Source organism: Podarcis bocagei, assembly GCF_964188305.1.
Source record: "Podarcis bocagei genome assembly, chromosome: 3".
In the NCBI taxonomy this organism is placed as follows: domain Eukaryota; kingdom Metazoa; phylum Chordata; class Lepidosauria; order Squamata; family Lacertidae; genus Podarcis; species Podarcis bocagei.
The window spans coordinates 17,192,992-17,214,138 of record NC_138127.1 but is presented as its reverse complement, the minus strand read 5'-3'; the positions used below and the strand labels follow the sequence as shown (position 1 = coordinate 17,214,138).

Below are 21,147 nucleotides of genomic sequence, written 5' to 3'. Positions count from 1 at the left end.
ACACCCCCTCAACAGTATTTATAGGAACTCAAACACTGAGATCCTGCTCTGTTCTAGTAACAAGAAGCCGAAAGCACCAGCCTGAAGATGACGAGTGAGACCTCGTCGAAACGTCGCCTAGACACCCCAACTCTTACACGGGAAGACACCCGAAGACACCAAAACCTACATATATATATATATATATATATATATATATATATGCAGGTTTTGGTGTCTTCGGGTGTCTTCCCGTGTAAGAGTTGGGGTGTCTAGGCGACGTTTCGACGAGGTCTCACTCGTCATCTTCAGGCTGGAAAAATATCTTTTTCCATATATTCCTCTAAGATGTTTATTCCATTCATTTATTATAGACAAGTATCATTCAATTCTGTCAGGTTGATATCATTTTTACAATATAGTCTTATATATTCCTTAAATATTTTCTATTCTCTGTATACTTTTTGATTTAAGGTTCCCCTGATTTTTCCATTCAGCTTTGCTAATTGGAAATACTCTATCATGAGTGTTTGCCATTCTGTTATTGTTGGTGTTGTTTCGCATTTCCAACTTCTGGCCACTGGTATTCTCGCAGCCATGGTTGTGTACATAAACAGTGGTCTTGTGTTTTGCTTAATTTCTATTGGCAATATTCCTAATAGGAAAATCTCTGGCCTTTTTTTGATGGTAAATTTAAATAATTTCTTAAATTCGTCATATATATTATTCCAAAATTCGCTCATAATTACGCAGGTCCACCAAATGTGAGAGTACAATCCCATCTCCTTTTGCATCGCCAACATGTTGGTGAACTACCTTTGTACATTTTAGCAAGTTTTGAGGGGGTGTGATGCCACCTGTAAAACATCTTCATGGCATTCTCCCTCAAGTTGTAACATGATGTAAATTTGATATCTTCGGTCAGAGAGAAGATTCAGTAAGATTCTGCTATAACAAACGTAAATTCAGTACTGGCATCATATGGATTTTGTTTGAATAGTGATTCACTTCCCTGAGGAACCAAGATATCATTCCAAGTCACTGGCTTTGCTGGAGGCTGAGGGGCTGGTTCTTGAGGGGCTTCTTTTGCAAGGTCAACAGGATAAACAAGAGCATTGTCATTTACCATAGGTATTTTGCTGGAACTACCCAAAATCTATGCATAATTTCTGATCTGCAGAGACCGACAGGGATGCAAGCAATATAGCCTGGACTCTCCAGAAGGATCCTGGCTGTGAACTGATCTTACATGCATATCCATGACCATTGATAGTTGATGAAATACTGGCCACATGCCAAGCACTGGTACCGCCGCTCCCCGGTGTGATGAATTTCATGCTTGGTGCGGTACTCTGCAAGAAGAAAAAGCTTCTTGCAATAGTGAAATGGATACTTCTCCCAAGAATGCACGTCAAAGTGTCTCCACAAACTTGTAAGACAAACGTAAGACCTTCCTGCATACAGTGCATATATGGTAGACCTTGCCATCCATTATGAGCTCATAGTGATCCTCATGCTTTAACTTTCAGGGGCTTTCTGTTTGTAGAATTGTCCCCCAATGTTCTGGGCATGCCATCCAACCAGAGTTCTCCATCCGCCTCATCTTTCACAGGAATTATGATATCATAGGAATCTTCAGCGATGTTTGCATAAACCTTGCAACCTGTCAACAAGTCTTCTATCTTAGCAGCTTTATCTAAAGTGATGGTCTTCTGGCCTTCTGTGATGTGCTTTGGTACAGCACCTGCTGGAGAATCCTTGTTACTTCCAGGATGTACATCAGAAGTTTTCTTTTTGAACTTTTTGGGTTGGGAGGCCTGTTCTTGGGGAAAGCACTGCTTCTGTGTTCCTGTGGCATCAGGCGCAGCAGCTGGTTTGGGGGTGGTGGGCTGCCAGACCAAAGAAATGCTGCTTGCTGACCCTGAACAACCACAAGGAACACGCGGCCAATAATGTACTGACAATAAATTTATAACGTTATATTGTTTCACAATTCATAAACAGCAAACATGTATTAGGTACATCTAATAGCAATGGATCAGCAATCACTTAAAAGTGTAGTAAGCTTAGAAATGTGATTTTGGAGAACTGTTACAAGGAGATACAATGAAATTCAGTTAGGAGCGATTTGAGGAAGTCAGTTAACAATGGAATTTAAAATGAACTTTAGAAGGAATATGTGTTTTTACTTTTGTTTTTTCTTTCTCTCTTTTTTAGTATTGTAATGTGTTTTCTTTTGTATGTTTTATATGTCATATCTGTTAAAATAAAATAAAAATTATGGAAAATAAATAAATAAAAGTGTAGTAAGCTTGCTGATCCTGGGCTGGATGGAACTGAGCATTTATTTTGTTCGTGGGTTGGTTACGTTACAAGCATTCATCCTAATTTGCTTGCACAGTGTTTTTACACCTTTCTGTTATCCACCCCACATCTATCAGGGCATTTCCTCGTCACTTTCCTGACCACAAAAGCAAGTTTTCTTTTTTCTTTTCTAAAAAATGGAATTGTTGCACTAGGGTGACAGAGCACTTCAATGGCACAAGTCTAATTTTTCAGCATGCTTGTGAACCCCTCCTGTAAATGCTGCCAGCTGGGAGGTAATCTGACCTCAACGGCTGGGGAAAGTTGGAAGCAGCTTTGCAGGCATACAGTTTTAGAGTGCAGTCCTATGGGGAACCACCATAAATTAAACTGGTTTTAGTTAAGCAGGCATAATGGTATTTCAGATTGAAACTCTGCTCCATCACAACTGCAGGCTGAGCTGGCCTAACCCTGGCAGAGGGGAAACAAGACTTTAAAATAGAGTTTGACTTCTTCCACCCTTTCCCCCTGATGTACAGTAAGTGCCACTGAGTTGCTAAGTCACGTCACAGAGCTGAAGTGAGCTAGGAACTAGTGTAAGTCCTCCCACTGCTCAGTCCCTGCCCCTGAAATTCCCCCTTTTTTCAGAGCTTACAAAGTCACGATGGAGGACTTACGCCAGTGTATCTCTTGCTGAGCCAGAGACCTGTCACATCTTAATTTGCTCATCCCAGCAGATCTAGGGTTAGGGCTGTACCATTAAGCAGGTTTACTCTTGAGATAAATCCAACCGATTTCAGCGGAGCTTACTCCACCAGGGAAAATGCTTAGGTTGGCAAGCCTGTGGGGAGAAATCAGAGTGTGTAACATTCCCCAAAATAATTTAGGAAAGCCTCAAAGGCTTCTGATTTGCTTGATGTCGAAAGAGAAGGCAAAATTATTGGTGAGGTGTGTGGTGGCAAATAGCAAAAATCAACATTCACATCTCGCCTCTGTGTGTTATTTTGAAAGCTGCATCACAAAACAAAGAGTTAAATACTTTCCATTTATATGACATAAATTAATATTTTGCCTCAAGCATCTCTAACTCAGAGGTATGGAAGAAAAGGACCACTTAACTAAGGGAAAATGGAGAGAGGGAAAAAGAGAGAGACTGTTCCACTTCATCTAGCAGTGCTGCAATACATCACTCCAATTAAATCCCAGCCAATAAGCAATAGGAGGACGTGTTAAGTAAAATTCATGAGCTCTGAATGCATGTGAATGAGTCTGCCAATCAGAATCAATGCCACCCATTCATCTGTTATAACTCCATGGTGATGACAATGAGCTTGAAACCAGCCTTTGTTGCCATCAGCTGTGCTGGAGTTGCACAGATCAAAATGTGTGGGGACACTTAAATCTTCAGCAGAGAAGCAACACACAGAACATCTTATTCATGACTCAAAACAAAGCAGAGGAGAGAGAGAGAGGTGCCTTAATCAGCCTCCCAAGTAAATGATTCAGGATGGGTTCCTTGTTAGGGGGTGCTATTGTTTCCTTGTTGTTGTTGTTGTTTTAAAAAACCAAACACAAAAACAGCTAAAAGTCCTTTCTTGCAGACGTATATGAAACTGGCAGAAACATACAGGCAGTGTGTGGGTTTTTTCCCTCCCCTTTTCTTTTTTTGCAATACCCCTCAAAGGCTCTGGTGAAAAGCGTGTCTCTTAACTAATTCTGCCGTGGCACACCAATTGGTGGCATTGTTGCCGGGTTCGCTTCACTGGGGTGCTGTGCCTCCCTCAGCCCCTTTTCAGAGCTGCCATGGCAGATGGCAGAGGCTGGCTCGCTTTTTTACGATGGCCATTTCATTTGTGATGCTTGACCTGCATCCCTCGCTTGGTGTAAATGTGATATAAAGTGCGTCAGTTTCTTAAATGATCATTCACCGAACTGCCCGGGTCTCTTTACGCCTGCTGTGGTTTTGTGTGTCGGGGGGGAGGGGTTGTGTTGTGTGTGTTTTGTTAAAACGTATTTCCATCCGCAGGTCCCGGAGAAAACAAAGTTTGCGATTTAATTATGAAAAGATTCACTTGTTCAGCCCCTGCGTGTTCTTAATAAGTGTCACAACACTCTCAGTATAGCCTCACTGTAGCCAGAAGTCCAGCCAATAAGGAAACAAAAAAACACACTCCTATAACATTTCACACAATTTGGGGCACTTTGCAAATCTTAACAGTCAGCTGAATATACTACAAGTGGGATGTTGCTTCTACATCCAGCGGTTGAGGAACAACTAGGTTAGAGAGGATTTCCCCCACTATCTATAGAAGATGCGTCTTGCTGCTAATTCTTTGTTGCCATGTTACAAAGTCTTTTCCTTTTCTCATTGAGGGGGGTGGGGTGGAAATGGCTCAAATTCTCCTTCCCGCCCCTGCCCCCACCCTCGTATTGCTTCTGAATGTTCCTCCTGGCACAAAATTTCTCCTCCGCTCTTTTATCCTAAACCCTGTTTATAGATTGCAGGCCCTCTTCCGGCAGGGGTTGTGCCTCTTGTGTTTTAATTTACATTTTAATTGATTTCTGAACGATAACCTCAAGAGCAGGAGGCAGGGGGATTGCGTGAACAAGAACTGCCCCTCCCAATTAAAAGACACACGCACCTCGTGACAACAAAACACCCAGAAAACCTAGGGAGAGGAAAGGGAGAAAAGAATAGCAGTTTTTGGTAAACGAGTGACACCTGCCAACTAATTACTAGAAGCTGGTGCACACATCTATGTATTAATATATACTTGATTACAGGGGGAGAGCTGGGATTACGCTTGCTGACCCCTGACCTTTACTTACACGCAGTTTGCATAGTGTTGCCACAAAGCCTGCACACATAGAAATTGCACATGCATAAAGCACTAGGCCAATGTGATGCTGAATATACTTAGATGGGATGAGGTCAGCAGGTGCGATTACATTCTCTCCTCCCTGTGTACATGCGTTCAGTGTACACACATGGAATATGCGAATAGGGATTTGAAGATGTGAACACGCACCACTGAAAAATATTGGTGTTTTGATGCGAGGGAAAAAGTCTCCCTTCTTATGCTATATCTGTGAAGGCTCTTTCACATGTAGTTGTTATCGTCTTTGTGAATTCACACAAGGAAATGAGCTGACGGGGGGGGAGGGGAATGACAATGTTCGTGACCTAAAGCTGAGCCAGAAGAGGGGGTATTTTTCAGGGGGAAAAATCAGCAGCGTAAAATAATGCCTTCCCCCACTTTTTTGTTTTTGGCAATGATTGTTTCCAAGGGGGGCATATATTTCTCGTTCAAGATGCACTGCCCTTGCTCTGAATGGGCTTTGTTTGCCCCTAGTGACGTCCGCACTGACACAATCCAATTCATCATTGGCTCGAATCACTCATGTGACTAATCAGGGAAGAAGATGTAGCAGTGATGGCTAAGGACCCCGAAACCTGAAAGACTGCCTGCCTGCTCCCTTACACACCTGCCTGGACTTTGAGATCACTGAGGGAGGTCTTTCTTTGAGTGCCATGGCTTTCTGAGATATGGTTTGCACTGATTCATCAGAGGGCATGCTAAATAATGGCATCCTGACTTTGGAATGCCCTCCACTCTCGGCTATGAGCAGCACCAAGTTTGATGGCATTTTGACACCACATGAAAATGTCGCTGTTCACACAAGCGCCAGAGTAAACGATGTTCTTTGCATGGATGATCTAGTTAAGTTTTCAGCACATTGCTGCGTGTGTGGTTTTTTAAAGTTGTATATAAATAAAATATTGTTTTACTCTATTTTAATGTTGTCTCTAGTGCCAGGATTGTGTGAACGGTGAGGAGCAGGTTGTAAATAAATAAAAGCGAAAAGAGAAAGTTGGAAGGAAACAGAGGGAGATGAGAGAAACTGTCACACCATAAGCAGTGGGAGAGCTTCATGCTCCGGCACTGGGGGGGTGAAGAGCAGGCGGGGGCGGGGCTAGCACGCGTCCTGGGGGTGTGGCATGCCACCTGCAGGGTGTGGTGCACTCCCCCTGCACTCCTCCTCCTCCGCCAGTGACCATAAGCAGTACAGAAATGGTAGACATTCATATTTCCCTTCATTATTTTGGAAATACTACAGCTCCTATAAAAGCATGGTTTTTAGCCTGGAAATGGAAATGGGAAAATACATGGCAAAACCTTTTTGTTTTGTTTTGAACTATGGACTATTTCCAAAATAGAAGTACAAAAGACGTGGGTCTGAGTCCCACTTTGGGCAAAAGATTCCTGCATTGCAAGGGATTGGACTAGATGATCCTGGCGGCCGCTTCCAACTCTCTTACAATTCTATGATTCTCTGAAGAGCCACATATTCTGTTGTTGGCTTGCAAAGCAAATTGGTAACCATCCCTGGTCCACTACCATTGTCCTTCATCTCCATGTTATTTGGTGGTGTGACAAAACTGCACAATCCATCTGATAACTCACCGCACACATTTTGCTAACCATGTATGATTCTATGATTCTATGTGGCTCTTTAGCAATTTAAAATGGGACAATTATATTACTCCAGGGAACTGTTATAGGTAAAAGACCCCTGGATGGTTAAGTCCAGTCAAAGGTGACTATGGGGTTGCGGCACTCATCTTGCTTTCAGGCTGAGGGAACTGGTATTTGTCTGCAGACAGTTTTCCTGGTCATGTGGTCAGCATGACTAAACTGCTTCTGGCACAACGGAACACCGTGACGGAAGCCAGAGCGCATGGAAACAGCGTTTACGTTCCTGCCACAGCAGTATCTATTTATCTACTTGCACTGTGTGCTTTCAAACTGCTATGTTGGCAGGAGCTGGGACACAGCAACGGGAGCTCACCCCATCGCATAGATTCTTCCAATCCGCAAGCCCAAGAGGCTCAGTGGTTTAGACCACAGTGCCACCCATGTCCCATACTGTTACAAACCATTCACCTGTAAAGATTTCCTTTACCATTGCAGCAGAAAGCTTCAAATTCCTTTTTTCCCCTCTAAAAGAGGGAAAGGAAATTTTTTGGAAGAATTTCTTCTCCTAGGAACATCTTCTGTATCACCGGAAAAACACACTGAATTAGAAAGTGAAATGAAACAGTTCCTTTTCCATTTCTTTCCCCCTCTGTATTACATAAATAAATACTTGAAGCGTTGTTGTTGTTGTTTTTTAAAAAAACTTTGTCCCAAAACTTGGTAGATGATCGCATCTATATTTCCTGTAGTTCTGTTCATTTTCACCTGAAAAAAAATGTGTTTGTATAAATAGTTCTCCAAACATGATTTTTGTAACCATAGTCAAGCTAACCAAAGCTTGCTGACTGTTCCTCAAGTTACTGTGTGAGAGGCCTTCAATTCATATACTCCTGTTGTCATTTCTGTCCAGTTTTGCACTGCGATATCCATATTACTTTGCTTCCCCAAGCTAAAAAGTTGTCCTTCTTGACTGCCTCTCTTCTAGCCAGAGATATGAGTGCTTAGCAAATGCATCACTTGCTACGGCTTGCTCCATTAATAAAGATCCCTACCACCACCAGTGGATTAAGATGAAAGCGCGGTTGTGGAGGTTGGGTGCCCTTTCTCCTCAGAATCATTCAATCATAGAAGTGTAGCATTGCAAAGGGACCGCAAGGGTCATCTAGTCCAACCCCCTGCAATGTAGAATCATTTTGCCCAACGCGGGGCTCGAACCCAAAACCCTGAGATCAAGAGTCTCATGCTCTGCCGTCTGAGCTATCCCAGACTATTTATTACATATATTTGAACCTTTCTTTTCTGTATAAAATATGCAGGGCGCCTCACAAATTCAGAACAACCCCAAACCATAGATTAATTAACGTGTAACAGCGATAAATTCAAAATAGTTACAATATGGTATGACTTAGCAGCAGGTTGAGGGTGAGCAAACCAAAAGACAGCAGGAGGCTAACTCCCTTTTTCTCCTTATGCTGGAATCTTCGGTTCCCTGTCCTTGTAAAAAACAACAACCAAGAACCATATCTTCCCCATATTCTGCTTAGCATTGAATCTGAACTGTCCCATTGTAAACACAGGCAGAGAAGTAGTGAATGTTAGTATAGCGCCAAAGATACACAAGATCATGACTTTTTCAAAGGGCAGAAATTCCTTGCAAAACTTTCCCTTAGTTCACTGTCTTATCTGCTGGGGATACAGGGACACAGCGATGAAATCCTGTACCCTTTTTTTTTGAGGGAGCGTTGTACAAAGCTATTCAAAAGTCACATACCAAAGGGATCTTGCAGAACACTTACTGTAAATTACCCTATTTACTGCCTAACTTTCGGACCACCCTGCATGGATCTAATCCCATATTGAGTGCCAGCAGGAACATTTGTGTAGAAATATGGGGCTGAATGGATTACAGTATGATTTGTTAAATCTAATGCATATGACTTGCCTACTGTGAGCCCTGTAATGCTTTGCTTGGTGATGTCTTACTTACTTGTGTAGGAAAGACGTCTGCAATAATCTGCAGACTCCGCCAAGAGTAACATGACCGAGAGCCCTCTTGACTTCAGTGGGAGACTGCCCTTGTAACTAGGAACAGAGGAACGCTTTAGGCATTTTAGATGCATTTACTCGCAGAAATCGCATGCCTAGCACAGCTCTCAGCCACGATATAAATCAGTCTACCAGCTCTCAAATTTAATCAGATCAAATTGCGCCCTTTCCTCCTTCTATCCAAGACCACAGATACTCCCTTCCACCAACCCCTCACCAAGACGCGATGAAAATAGATGCTTGACGCACCACAGCCTGACAAATTCGGACAGTTTTAAAAATTCACCTCCAAAAGGATGTCAGCGGCGTTGCAGCTTTCAGGCTAGCCTTTGATTTACTTATTTTAAAACATTCTAAAAGAAAAAGATGTAAAAGAAGCACCACCAAGCAAGATGCTTTCTTCTTGAGCTGCGTTTTAGTTACGGCCACAAAGATTCCTTTGTTTATTGTTAACACATGTAACAATTCGCATGAATATGCCAATACAAATGAAGCGGCACGGCCTAAGGCCTACTTCAGAGACCTGCCACAATGCTGCTTCTTTCGTTTGGAGGCTTGTGATGCTGCGCTTAAAAAATCTAAGTCTTGTCATGACCGCAAAACCATTTGCTTCCATTTTCCCCAGCCCGTTTTGCAACCAGGGTGGTAGGCCCCTGAGCCCTAGCAGCACAGATCAGTGTAAAATGGTACTAGATAATCGGAGGTTCGATCCCTGATGTTCTCAGTTCAAGGTTCTCCAGTCCACCTTAGATCTTCAAGATCCACTATCAGCTGGAGCAGACTTGGCTGGAGGCAGTTTAACGTGTCAATAAACATCTAGGTTTTCCTAGAGAACAATCCTACCTTCTCTGCCATTGTGACAACTAGCAGCAAAGATCCCCTGTGTTGCGAACAGAAAAATCTGGCAACCTAAAAGCAACACGACAGGCTAATAATTTGATTACAACACTTTAGAGTATATAGCTACTAAATTGTATCATCATTCAGAGTAAAGTGGCATACAATATATACAAGGTAACACCAACTAATGTGTCTTCAGAGAATTTCCCAAAGTAGGGGATTTTTTCGATGGTGTATCAAACAGAGAATGATTCAAGCTTGAGGCAACATGCCTTCCAAAATGAGTATAAAGTCCCAACCACAGCACAGATGTGCCTGGTTATATTCACAACTTACTCATATATTTAGCAGTTAACACACTGAAAGAAGTTGGTGCTACTTTATTTACATATAAACACACACGGAGTACTGCAACATGGCTCCCTCTCTCTCTAGCATCAGACAGCAAAGAGAAAAAGAACAAAAGACAATAGTCCCACTTCACAGAACACAGTAACACAAACATCCTGTCTCCGTCACTTCCCACTCTGGAGTCAAAACATAAACTGCCATGTGATAGACAACAATCCCATGACTACAATCATGGAGCAGGAATTCTAACAGATGGGAGTTGTAGTCCTAAAACATCTGGAGGGCCGAGTTTGGGGGTGCCTGTCTGAGAAGCTTCATAGGTTACAAATAGTTCAGCTTTCACTATGCAGTGTAATTAGCTGTTGCTTCTCTGCTGGTATCCAATTCTCTCCAAACCTGTAGCAGTATTCAGTAGAAAACCCTGAAACGAGGTTTTTCAGGGTGGTGAGGGTTTGGATCTGCTGAATCCAAAACTTCACAGATCCCTTGAGGTACAAGATCTTTTGGCTCCTTTAGTGTACTACCCTGGAACTGGCACAGTAGGGAGGAAAAGAAGCCAGCCTTTTTGACCCTCTGCTCTCTAAACTACATGCCTTTCTCCCTCCTCCTGGCACTGACTATCCTTCTCTCTCTAGATAGAAGCAGCAAATCATCATTCTCTAGGTATCCCTCGAGAAAGATATGCCTGCTTAGTGAGCTGTAGCTCCATCAAACCTAATTATGGACTTAAAAGACATATACATCTTTATTCAGCACCCTAGAGCAAAAGAAAGCATCGGAATGACGCATAATCTCCCAATAATACAGTAATAAGTTGGTTCCAGCCATGTAAGAGGATCCAGAAATCCTAGAAAATTTCATGTCTGTGGGGTCTGGTAGTTGACCCCAAAGTCTCATTATATCATGCAAATCTACAAGCAGCATACACATGGGGAGTGGGGGGAAACGTACACAGTTCTTTTTTGTCTTCAGAACTACAGAAGACATTGGTCACACAATGCGCTGTGCCTCTCCCCTCCGCAAACTTTAGATTTGACTCATTCAAAGCAAGAAATCAAAGCATGAATCTGCCATTGGTTCCAATGATCTGAACAAACACAAACCCCTGTGTTGCAAAATGTAACAATCTACAAAAATGCAAACGCTAATAACTGTACAGTCATACCTCGGGTTACAGATGCTTCAGGTTGAGTTTTTTCAGGTTACGGACCCGCCGAAACCTGGAAGTACCAGAACGGGTTACTTCTGGGTTTCGTGCATGCGCAGAAGCGCTAAATTGCAACCTGCGTGTGTGCAGACGCACCACTGCGGGTTGTGAACGCTGCGGGTTGTGAACGTGCATCCCGCACGGATCACGTTCGCAACCCAAGCGTCCACTGTAAGTGAATATATAATCAGATATGATGTCATTCAAAATATACAAATAAGCCACTTCAAAATGATGTATATCTCATGCAACACACCTCACAAAATATACAAGTAACTACAAGTTGCTATATGTATCAGAGTCAAACAAAGAATCAAACAAATCAATGAATAGCGAGGAACGCCAAGCCGTCTCTCAAAGGAAGACGTCTCACAAAAGTCTCAAAAGGACAGTATATCCGGAATAGTTCAACTGTTTCGGAATACAGTCTTCATCAGCTAGAAATGGAATATAAGGTATTGCAAGCAATGAATGACAACAAACTGAGCAACCTGCATGTAAGTTATACAGTAGAACAAAATACATATATAAAGAGGTACATAGCGAATAATTATCAATGAAATATTCATACTAGTGGGGACCATGCTAGTGGATCAGTGCTCACTGGATAGTGTAGCTGCTGATGCTTGAAACACAAATGCATAGGACATATAAAGTTGACCACAGGTGTCTCAAATAACAATTATTGCAGACAAGGTAAAGAATATGTGCACCAGTGAAAGGATAACTGGATCGCCCCCTCCACCTATGCCACCCCCACACCTGCTCTGTAGGATTGGGGGGGGGGCTCAGAAAAGATTTAAAGGAGAAACAGTGGGAGGAGAGCAGGAAACTTTCATTGCTGTTGCAAATGTTTCCTTTGTAAATCATAGAATTGTAGAGTTGGCCCCAAGGATCGTCAGCAATGCAGGAATTCTGCCCACTGCTGTTCCTGGGTGGGCTCGAACCTCCAACCTTCTGATTAACGGCCAGACACACTGACCCATTGTGCCACATTGGTACCCATACAGTTTGGTGGCCTGCAGGATGATCCAGTATGGCTTGCCCCTTTCCGTCAAAAGCAAGCCTGCCTGCTTTTATAATCCACCAAACCAAATGAAGGCCATCAGCCCTGTTTGAGTGTGCGCAAGGAGCCCGGTAAATGACTTGCGTCTGCCTGGCACTGCAAAAGAACAAAAACCATAGAGGCATTGTCGGGAAACAATTTGTTGTGATTTGGTGAGTCACTAGTTAGGCAGGCCTGTTTGAAGTATAGCCAGCAAGGAGGGATGGAGGAGAACTGAACCAAAGTTCAGCCGTTCAGTTAGCCACACACAAAAATCCTATCAAACCCTAAAAGGTAAAAAGGTAAAGGACCCCTGACAGGTAAGTCCAGTCGCAGACAACTCCGGGGTTACGGTGCTCATCTCACTTTACTGGCCGAGGGAGCCAGCATTTGTCCACAGACAGTTTTTCCGGGTCATGTGGCCAGCATGACTAAGCCACTTCTGGCACAACGGAACACCGAAACCAGAGCAGCACACAGAAACGCTGTTTACCTTCCTGCTGGAGTGGTACCTATTTATCTACTTGCCCTTTACGTGCTTTCAAACTGCTAAGTTGGCAGGAGCTGGGACTGAGCAAGGGGAGCTCAACCCGTCGCGGGGATTCGAACCGCCAACCTTCTGATCGGCAAGGCCAAGGCTCAGTGGTTTAGATTTCTATAATTTACATTCCAGTAATTAACATTCAGGTCTCAGTGTTTATGTGGATCCACCCAGTGCTATTTTTCTAGAAAAAGAGGTCCTGGAACTCACGATGAATGCCTCCCTCCTTCTCTTAGAATGGCAATGGCGCCCACCTGAGTGGTGCCGGAACTGAGTTCTGGCGAGTTCCAGCTGAAAAAGACCTGGATCCATCGATGTTTTATATGTTATGGCATGTGCATGGTGGAAGGAGCACAACCTCTCTAAGCTTCCACCACAGGATATTCAGGCCGAGCAACTACCAGGGCCAAGCTGTTAAAAAATGATGGCCTCCTCTTCCAGCTGGATGGAGAGAAGGGAATGCAAAGTTTAGGAAGCAATTTTGAGATAGGTGATAAGTGTTCAGCAGTTGGCTACATCTCAGATTCTGCAGAGCCAATGTGTGAGACACCCAAAATCAACTTATTCAGGAGTAGATTGAAGAGGGCTAGATTCTAGAGCTGCTAAATATTGGGTGCAATTTCTACCTGAACCCCCAAACCTGTGATAGGGCAGTGAAAGCAGGAAAGGTCTGCTCCTGAGCTTGTATGTGGGGTGTGACTAACCTAGTAGATCAGGGATAGGGTACCTACGACCTGCCATATGTTGTTGGACTACAACTCCCATCACCCCTTAGCATTGGCCATGCTGGCTGGGGTTCACATCCGGAAGATGCCTGTAGTCCCACAATGGTCAGATTGGATTGGAGAAATACTGCCTGCTCTGTTTCAGACTATACTTGCCGTGGTCAGCAGAGCTATGCCAAAAGGCAGCGTTCCTGAGCACGAATGTTGTATACTAAGAGAAGCACAGCATTTTGGAGCCGGCTCAAAAAAGAGGAAATACCATTTATATTCCTAGGAATATGGAAGCTGGGTATTAAAATTATGAAACCCAGGGGGACACGAAGCAGTAAAGGACAAAAGAAGGGCAAAAATTAATTCATCCACATACCCTAAAGGAAGAGAGGCAACGAGAGAGGTGGGTTAAGGGGGTAGCTGGCCTATTATTTCTTGGAAATATAACACATTCATTTCTATATCAGTGCAGCAGATCAGAAGAGCAATTTCCTTTGTGGAGCTAATTCAGAGGGTTCCCAAAACAATGAACTCTGCAATACCATGTCATTAATGAAATTGATCACTTTCAATTTGCTCTGCACATGTGTGGGGTAAAAACAGAAAGGAAGGAAGAAAAGGAATCAAACAATGCACTTGTTGTGTAGCATAGGCTTGCCCAAGCAGAATCTGGACCACATAGAAAGACTGCAGTCCCGACACTCTTTTTTTTTTTTAAGATATTTATTAAATTTTCAACATATTACAAAAATAAGCAAAAAAAAAGAAGTAAAGAAAAAAGGGGGGAAAGTAAAAAAATGAAAATACAAGATAAAAACAATTAAAAAAAACAGATTAGTCTTTCCATGTCTTATCTTTCATTTGCTTGTTTCCCCGACCTCCTCACACCTCCCTTTTTGTATTCCAGTTCAAATTAGTTAGTTCAGCAAATCCTTTCCCTCTTTGATTTTATCTTAATCTCTTATCTTGAAATATAATAACTTTAAATTATCACCTGTTAACAATCTATTTTTACATATTCCTTTTAACATTGCTGCTAAAAGCCACTTAACTTCAATCCAGCCTCATTCTAACATTCATTAATTTTGCAGTATTTCTGTAAATAGTCTTTAAATTTCTTCCAATCTTCTTCCACCAACACTCTTACCTGTGAGTAAGCCCTGCTAGACACAGTGCGACTTTCTTGTAAGTGAATATCCATAGGATCAGGCTGAGTATTTTTGATCATGAAGTCGATCAGCAACCTATTACTGTATTGTTATCGCTGTTGTTGTTGCTGTTGCTGTTAATGTACTGCCCTTCATCACAAGATCTCAGGGCGGTTTGCAGAATAAAATACAAGGTAAAAACACCTATTAAACTGTGGTTATGAATCCCACCATTAACAGTGCTTCAATAGATACCAATTAAAAAGGCAACAATTCTACATAATATTTGTAATCTACGAATCTAGAAAACTGTACATTTGACCAGTGTTAAGTATTCTATCATTTTAGTTCTGTGAATATCTTTCTACCATGCAACAGGCATTCGGGATTGTGAGTGATGTTCAGATAACAAAATAGAGAAATGTTCTGGTTTAAAAAACCAACAAAAAAACCAATCAGTAAGAATTGGTTGGGGTCGGTTCACTTCCCCCCCCCCCCAAGAAATGGGGAAAATGCAGCTTGAGAATATCAGATCGAACTGATACCTGCAAAGTGAATTAAATGCTCCCAAACATTACATCCGGCCTGCAAAAATTAAATTATTTTTGCTTACTACTTTCAAGTTCCAGTGTTATAACGGAACCATCTGAAAAAAGCAAACTCATGAATAAAACAAGTACATCTTTCAAAAAAATAAAAGCTTATAATGAATAATTTATTGCCTGCCAGTACAATCTTGGCTCCCACCCCTCTGTTATCAGTTCTGGTTTATATTTTAATTACCTGTCCCACATTTCACAGATTGAAATCCCTCACTGGGATACTGGCCACTTACAAAACAGAAATTGGAGTAGCATTTATTGTAAGCCTTTTTTACATATGGAGAAACCCAGTTCCTGGTATTGTTTTGAAGACCTCAATCATGAGCAATTTAATTCTTAACAGAAGAATCAAAACCGGCCAATGGATGTTCCTTTCATGTAAAGCAATGTCTTTCATAATCTCTGACAGGAATAAGAAAAACGCAGAGTTTGACTTAGCGTTTAGACGTAAGAAACATTTATGCTGCTCATGCTTTGTAGTCCTACCCTTTCTTGAGAACAGCCATAATTTGTGCGACCTCAGAACAACAGATTTTATACATCCACAGTGGGCTTTGTGGCAGGGAAGCATCTGAGACTGGTTGGCTGAGTTGGTGCCATGCTATGGGCTATTCTGTGTTCAAGAAGCAAAGTAATCAGCTATGAAGTATTGCAGTCAAACTTCTTTGGCAAGAGATAATTGTCAGTTTGGCTGGGGTGAAAACCTCAGGTACTATGCAACCAAGAGCTAAACAGGGGAGTGCAAACTCGGGGGCAAAACAAGGAAAAAGCTTTGGGAAAGACAGGTAGAAGAGGTTATGAAGCTATCACTTGGGTACTGTGCCCGATGAAGGACATATGCATGGCAGATCTAAACATTTAGATGTTCCTGTCCATATAGCTCATAAGAGAGAGAACTCTAAAGGCTGCACCTTCTACCATGGATGCGGTAGTGTGACTTGACAATGATAAAGGGGAATTGGGTGCAGAAATTCACACGCTGATCTGAATAAGCCAGCAAACCCTTTTGGCTGCAAGCTTCTGTCGGACTTAATATGTGCTTCCCTTTGACTGGATGGTGCCCATCTCTCCCAAGTAATAGGCTTACTTTTAATGGGAGCTCATTACAGCGGCGGCGATTGTCAGCCCGCACTAAGTACTTTGGAATACCTCCACCTTCAAAAGCCTCTTTCAAACGGGGAAAAAGGGTTTGCACGCTTCTGCATGTCAATGGCTACACCTTCACGATGATATTGTAATAAAAAAGGTATATAAATGGTATTTCATGCAAGTCCCAAGCCCCCCTCTCTCTCACTCACTCACTCACACACACTTACTTACTGGCTTCCAGCTTAAGCACAGTTCTTTTCCCAGCTCAGTAGCTGAAGAACTGAAAGCAATAACAGGTAAGATCAAAGGGCCTGAATATCCTCTACCGTCAGAATGACAAAATGCTTTCAGTCTGGAATAGGATGCAGTCATTAGACTGAGGAAATGAACGATTTTGCTGAATGGGCACAATGGGGACCGATTTGGAGGGAAACAATGAGCCTTCACCTATTGTGAGATCAGGAGGATTTGCAAGGTACACTGGAACGTTGCTGCTTCGTTTTGAAGTTAATACGGGATGAATAAAACAATGGGAGAAATGACCCAAGCCAGGCAACTGCAGAGCAAGAGCATTGATGGGGTCAGGATGTGTTGACCTTTGGGGTTAAACAGATCAAAGGGGATGCTGATTAGTGGAGTTGCTTTTTTTTTTAATTACCTTAAAATTGGCATCTCCACAGTTATTTAGTGAGGCGCATTTGCAGGTAGCATTGCCCAATTTTTAACAGGCAACATCATTAGCAGCAAGAGATTTGAGGGTTTCCTTTGGATCTACTTAAATAAGGTGTGTAAAGACCGGACAGTGGTGGTGAACAAATCTCAAGGGCCTTTTTCTAAAGACAACTGTATATTCAGATGTTGTTGTACAACTCATACGCGCGCGCGCACACGCACACACACACACACACACACACACACGAGAAATTACATTTAGCCTAGTTCACAGCATGTTTTCCTGAAAGGTAAACCTCACTGAGTTCAATGTGACTTTCACTCCAGTTTGTTTTCTGTTGCTGCTTTTGTTTTTCGAGATTCTTCCAGTGTGCTTTGAACCAGCAGTGAACTTCATGGGTGTGTGAGGATTTGGACAGAAAGGTGTCCCTGACTCTTAATTCAGAGGTTGCCAACTTAGTTTTTAACCCATAGGCACATTTGCAAACCAGAGAAACTGTTCTGGACGCCGCATGCAAACACCAGAACCAGACACATATTGCAACTATGCAAAAGCATGCACTTGCCTATCATCCCAGCAATTAGGTTTGAAAAAAGTGTTGGTGGGTGGCTTTAGGGTGCAGAAGCAACCATCTCTCCCATGTGCCCAGCTTGGATAGGGTTATCTCCCCCCAGAAAGCTCAACAACTTTGGGTAATCTTTCTGGTGGAGGTTGCTACACTGGTGTTTGGTTAATTACTTTCCAGTATCTGGAGACCAATCCTTTCTCACTTCAAGAACTACACTGGTGTTCTGTTTGATAGTCAGTAAGGAAGAGCCTTGGGATATGGGTGGCACTGTGGGTTAAACCACAGAGCCTAGGACTTGCCGATCAGAAGGTTGGCGGTTTGAATCCCCACGACGGGGTGAGCTACCGTTGCTCGGTCCCTGCTCCTGCCAACCTAGCAGTTCGAAAGCACGTCAAAGTGCAAGTAGATAAATAGGTACCGCTCCAGCAGGAAGGTAAACGGCATTTCCGTGCGCTGCTCTGGTTCGCCAGAAGCTGCTTAGTCATGCTGGCCACATGACCTGGAAGCTGTACGCCGGCTACCTTCACCAATAAAGCAAGATGAGCACCGCAACCCCAGAGTCGGTCACGACTGGACCTAATGGTCAGGGGTCCCTTTACCCTTTACCTTTAAGGAAGAGCTTTGATGTTTTACCTACATGCCTTTAAACAACACTCATTCTCCTTAACATCTCTTACATTTAGATCCCACCTTTTCTACCATGATGCAACTTAGAGTGGAGTACAGAAACTGGTTTTGTACACAGCTAATAATAATAATAATAATAATAATAATAATAATAATAATAATTTATTTGTATCCCGCCCTCCCTGGCCGAGGCAGTGACCAAACCCAGGCCTATGTAGCTGCGGCATGGTTGCAGGATCATGCCCTGATTTGTTGGCATAAGGTTGCATAGCGATAGCATTCCATCGGACCTCCCAATACATTGGCACTCTCCCCACTTTTCTTCCTCTGAAAAAAGTACCCCTTGCACAGTGCCAAACGGCCACTGACTGCCATTGCCAATGGCTGCCGCCGCAGACCATGTAGCCAGAAATTACTTCATTCCCTCCACCATTTGTCAAAGGAAAATGACATGCTCCCCACACCCAAAAGCAGCAGGAAGTCGTTTGCATGCTGCTTTCTCTTTCTGAGAACCCTGGACTATTTATAAATACGCAAGCTGACCAAGCAGACATGCAGGCTGGCTGTGTACTAGTTCTAGAATGGCGTGAGCCCTCCTGTCCTTTCTCCCAGCTAGCTACAAAAACAAAGCACTTCTTTCTCTGGCCAGATGAAAACGCTGCTTTCCAGGAGTGCTATCCACACTAAGGTACCCAACAGGGAACAAAGTCATCCTATAGGCCAGTATACTCCCCTCTTCCTGGACTCCTTCTCCCTTCCAGGCTCTGGATAGCTCAGTTGGTTAGAGCAGGGTGCTGATAACGCCTAGGTTGTAGGTTTGATCCCCATATGGGACAGCTGCATGTTCCTGCATTGCAGGAAGCTGAACTTCCAACTCTACAATTCTATGATTTCTAGGATTCCAATGTGAGAGCAAAACTTGTTGCTTCTGAGAACTGAGCCATGGCTCAGTTGCACAGCCCAAGCTCTGCACACAGGTCCCAGCTTCAGTCCCTGGCACCGGGGCCAGATTTAGGTTTGATGAGGCCCTAAGCTCCTGACGGTAATGGGGCCCTTTATATGTCCAGCTGTCCTTTGTCAACCACAAACCAGTGATATTTTAGGGAGCAGGCTAGCAGGCGGGGCCCATTACTTACATCCTGGGAGCCTACACAACATAAAACACTGTTGCTGTATGTAGGTTTTATTTTATTTGTTTTTTATCTTATATTTTGAAAATGTATATCCAGGTTTTTTCCTTTAATTTTTTTTTGGGGCCCCCAAGAGAGTGGAGCCCTAAGCTACAGCTTGTTTAGCTTATACTAAAGCTTATACTATATCTGGCACTGGCTTGGCACCTGCAGTTTGAAGGCTCACAGAGTAGGAGGCATGAACGTCCTAAGATCTTGGAGAGCTGCTGGGCTACACAGACAAATAGTCTGAGCTTGTATAAAGTCGCTCGGACCATTTGCCCTTTTGAGGTATTACTCTCAGGACCGACTTTGGCATATGCGGCTAAAGCCAAACAAGACTTCTAGGATTGAACCAACTTTACAAGCACTTTTAGGTTTGCACTGCGAGATCCAAAGAGATGGCAGTAGTTCTGAAAGAGGGGTGTCCCATTGCGCCAGAAGCAGTTTAGTCATGCTGGTCACATGACCCGGAAAGCTGTCTGTGGATAAACCCCAGTGGCTGGGGAAGCCCAGCCAGATGGGCGGGGTATAAATAATAAATTATTATTATAAACACTGGCTCCTTCGGCCTGAAAAGTGAGATGAACACTGAACCCCATAGTAGACTTTGACTGGACTTAACCGTATCTTTAATCTCACCCTCACATTTTCACATTTAGATATAGCAAATCTAAGTTTTTCCAGTGGCACACTAATTAAACACACAGCAATCCCCTCTCCCGCAGATTTCCATATGCTGGCATAGCTGCTAGATCATCTGGAAACTGGATGATATGCTCCAAATGGCATCAATGCAGCAACTGCTAAACACAGTGATAACCATCCTAGATACTTTACCTATTAAATAACGTATCGATGAAAGGCATGTTACACATTTCAGTTATAGTTGTGGGGAAAAGCAATCTCCTTTGCAAGGTGTTGCACTCAAGTACATTCTTCTTTTATTTAAGTACCTCAAGGTTTGGAATCTGATTTTCGCTTTTGCTTACTTACTGTATAACAAGCATCATTTCCCCCCTTTAAAAAATAGAATTCATCACTTGGAGTTGTTTCAGCGCTTATGTGAAATCAGTCATAAGAATGAGAGGCTGTCATTTCAAATTCCTGATTGCTTTGTGATTTTAAGCGAAAAATCACGAAGAGGCTTTTCTATGGCTTGCCGGTTGCTTTCATGGCAGAATCTTTCCCCCCATCAGAGTGTAAAGGGAAAGAATCCATTCTGGAAAATGATTCTTTTCAGACATCTTATCATGAGAAAATAAAGCGCAGCATGCTCAAAAAACGACAGCGGGGAGATCAGGTGAAAGAGCTGAGAAGGTATTTAGTCTTGCTTTGGGACTGTTGTGGGTTTAATTAGTGTGACACACACACAAAAATACTCTGAACTGATGCCTGGATACAATGGTGGACATGTTTTGGAGGAGCAAGTGAATAATTCGGGATGCTCCTAGATCCAACAATGCTACCAGAGACACAAGTGACATCAGTGGCCATGGGCAGCAATGGGCAGCAATGGTTGCTATGTTCATTAGATACCTTCAGCATAGTGGTAACCTCTAGCCTGGACCATTGGTAACCTTATGGCCTCATTGATAAGTTTGGACTCGCAGCTGGTGCAGAATACGGTGGGGCTTCTTACGGTGCTCATAGAAGGCCAGTAAAGAACTGCTTGGACTACTGCAATGCACTCTACATGGAGCTACCTTTGAAGGTAACATAGAAACTACAGCTAACCCAGAATACGGCAGCTAGACTGTTGAC

The 21,147-nt window shown here is 43.0% G+C and overlaps 1 protein-coding gene across 1 annotated transcript; it reads right to left on the bottom strand.

Annotated features, from left to right (window-relative positions):
- Window positions 1–906: 906 nt before the first annotated feature.
- On the bottom strand, window positions 907–14,735 carry LOC308583289 (transcriptional regulator Kaiso-like; the record flags this gene model as incomplete). The annotated part of the gene is given in 5 exon segments (XM_081187105.1): window positions 907–1,243; window positions 1,246–1,431; window positions 1,433–1,498; window positions 1,500–1,868; window positions 14,655–14,735. Coding segments are annotated over 5 exon segments (810 nt in total). The 3' UTR covers window positions 907–1,135.
- Window positions 14,736–21,147: the final 6,412 nt, after the last annotated feature.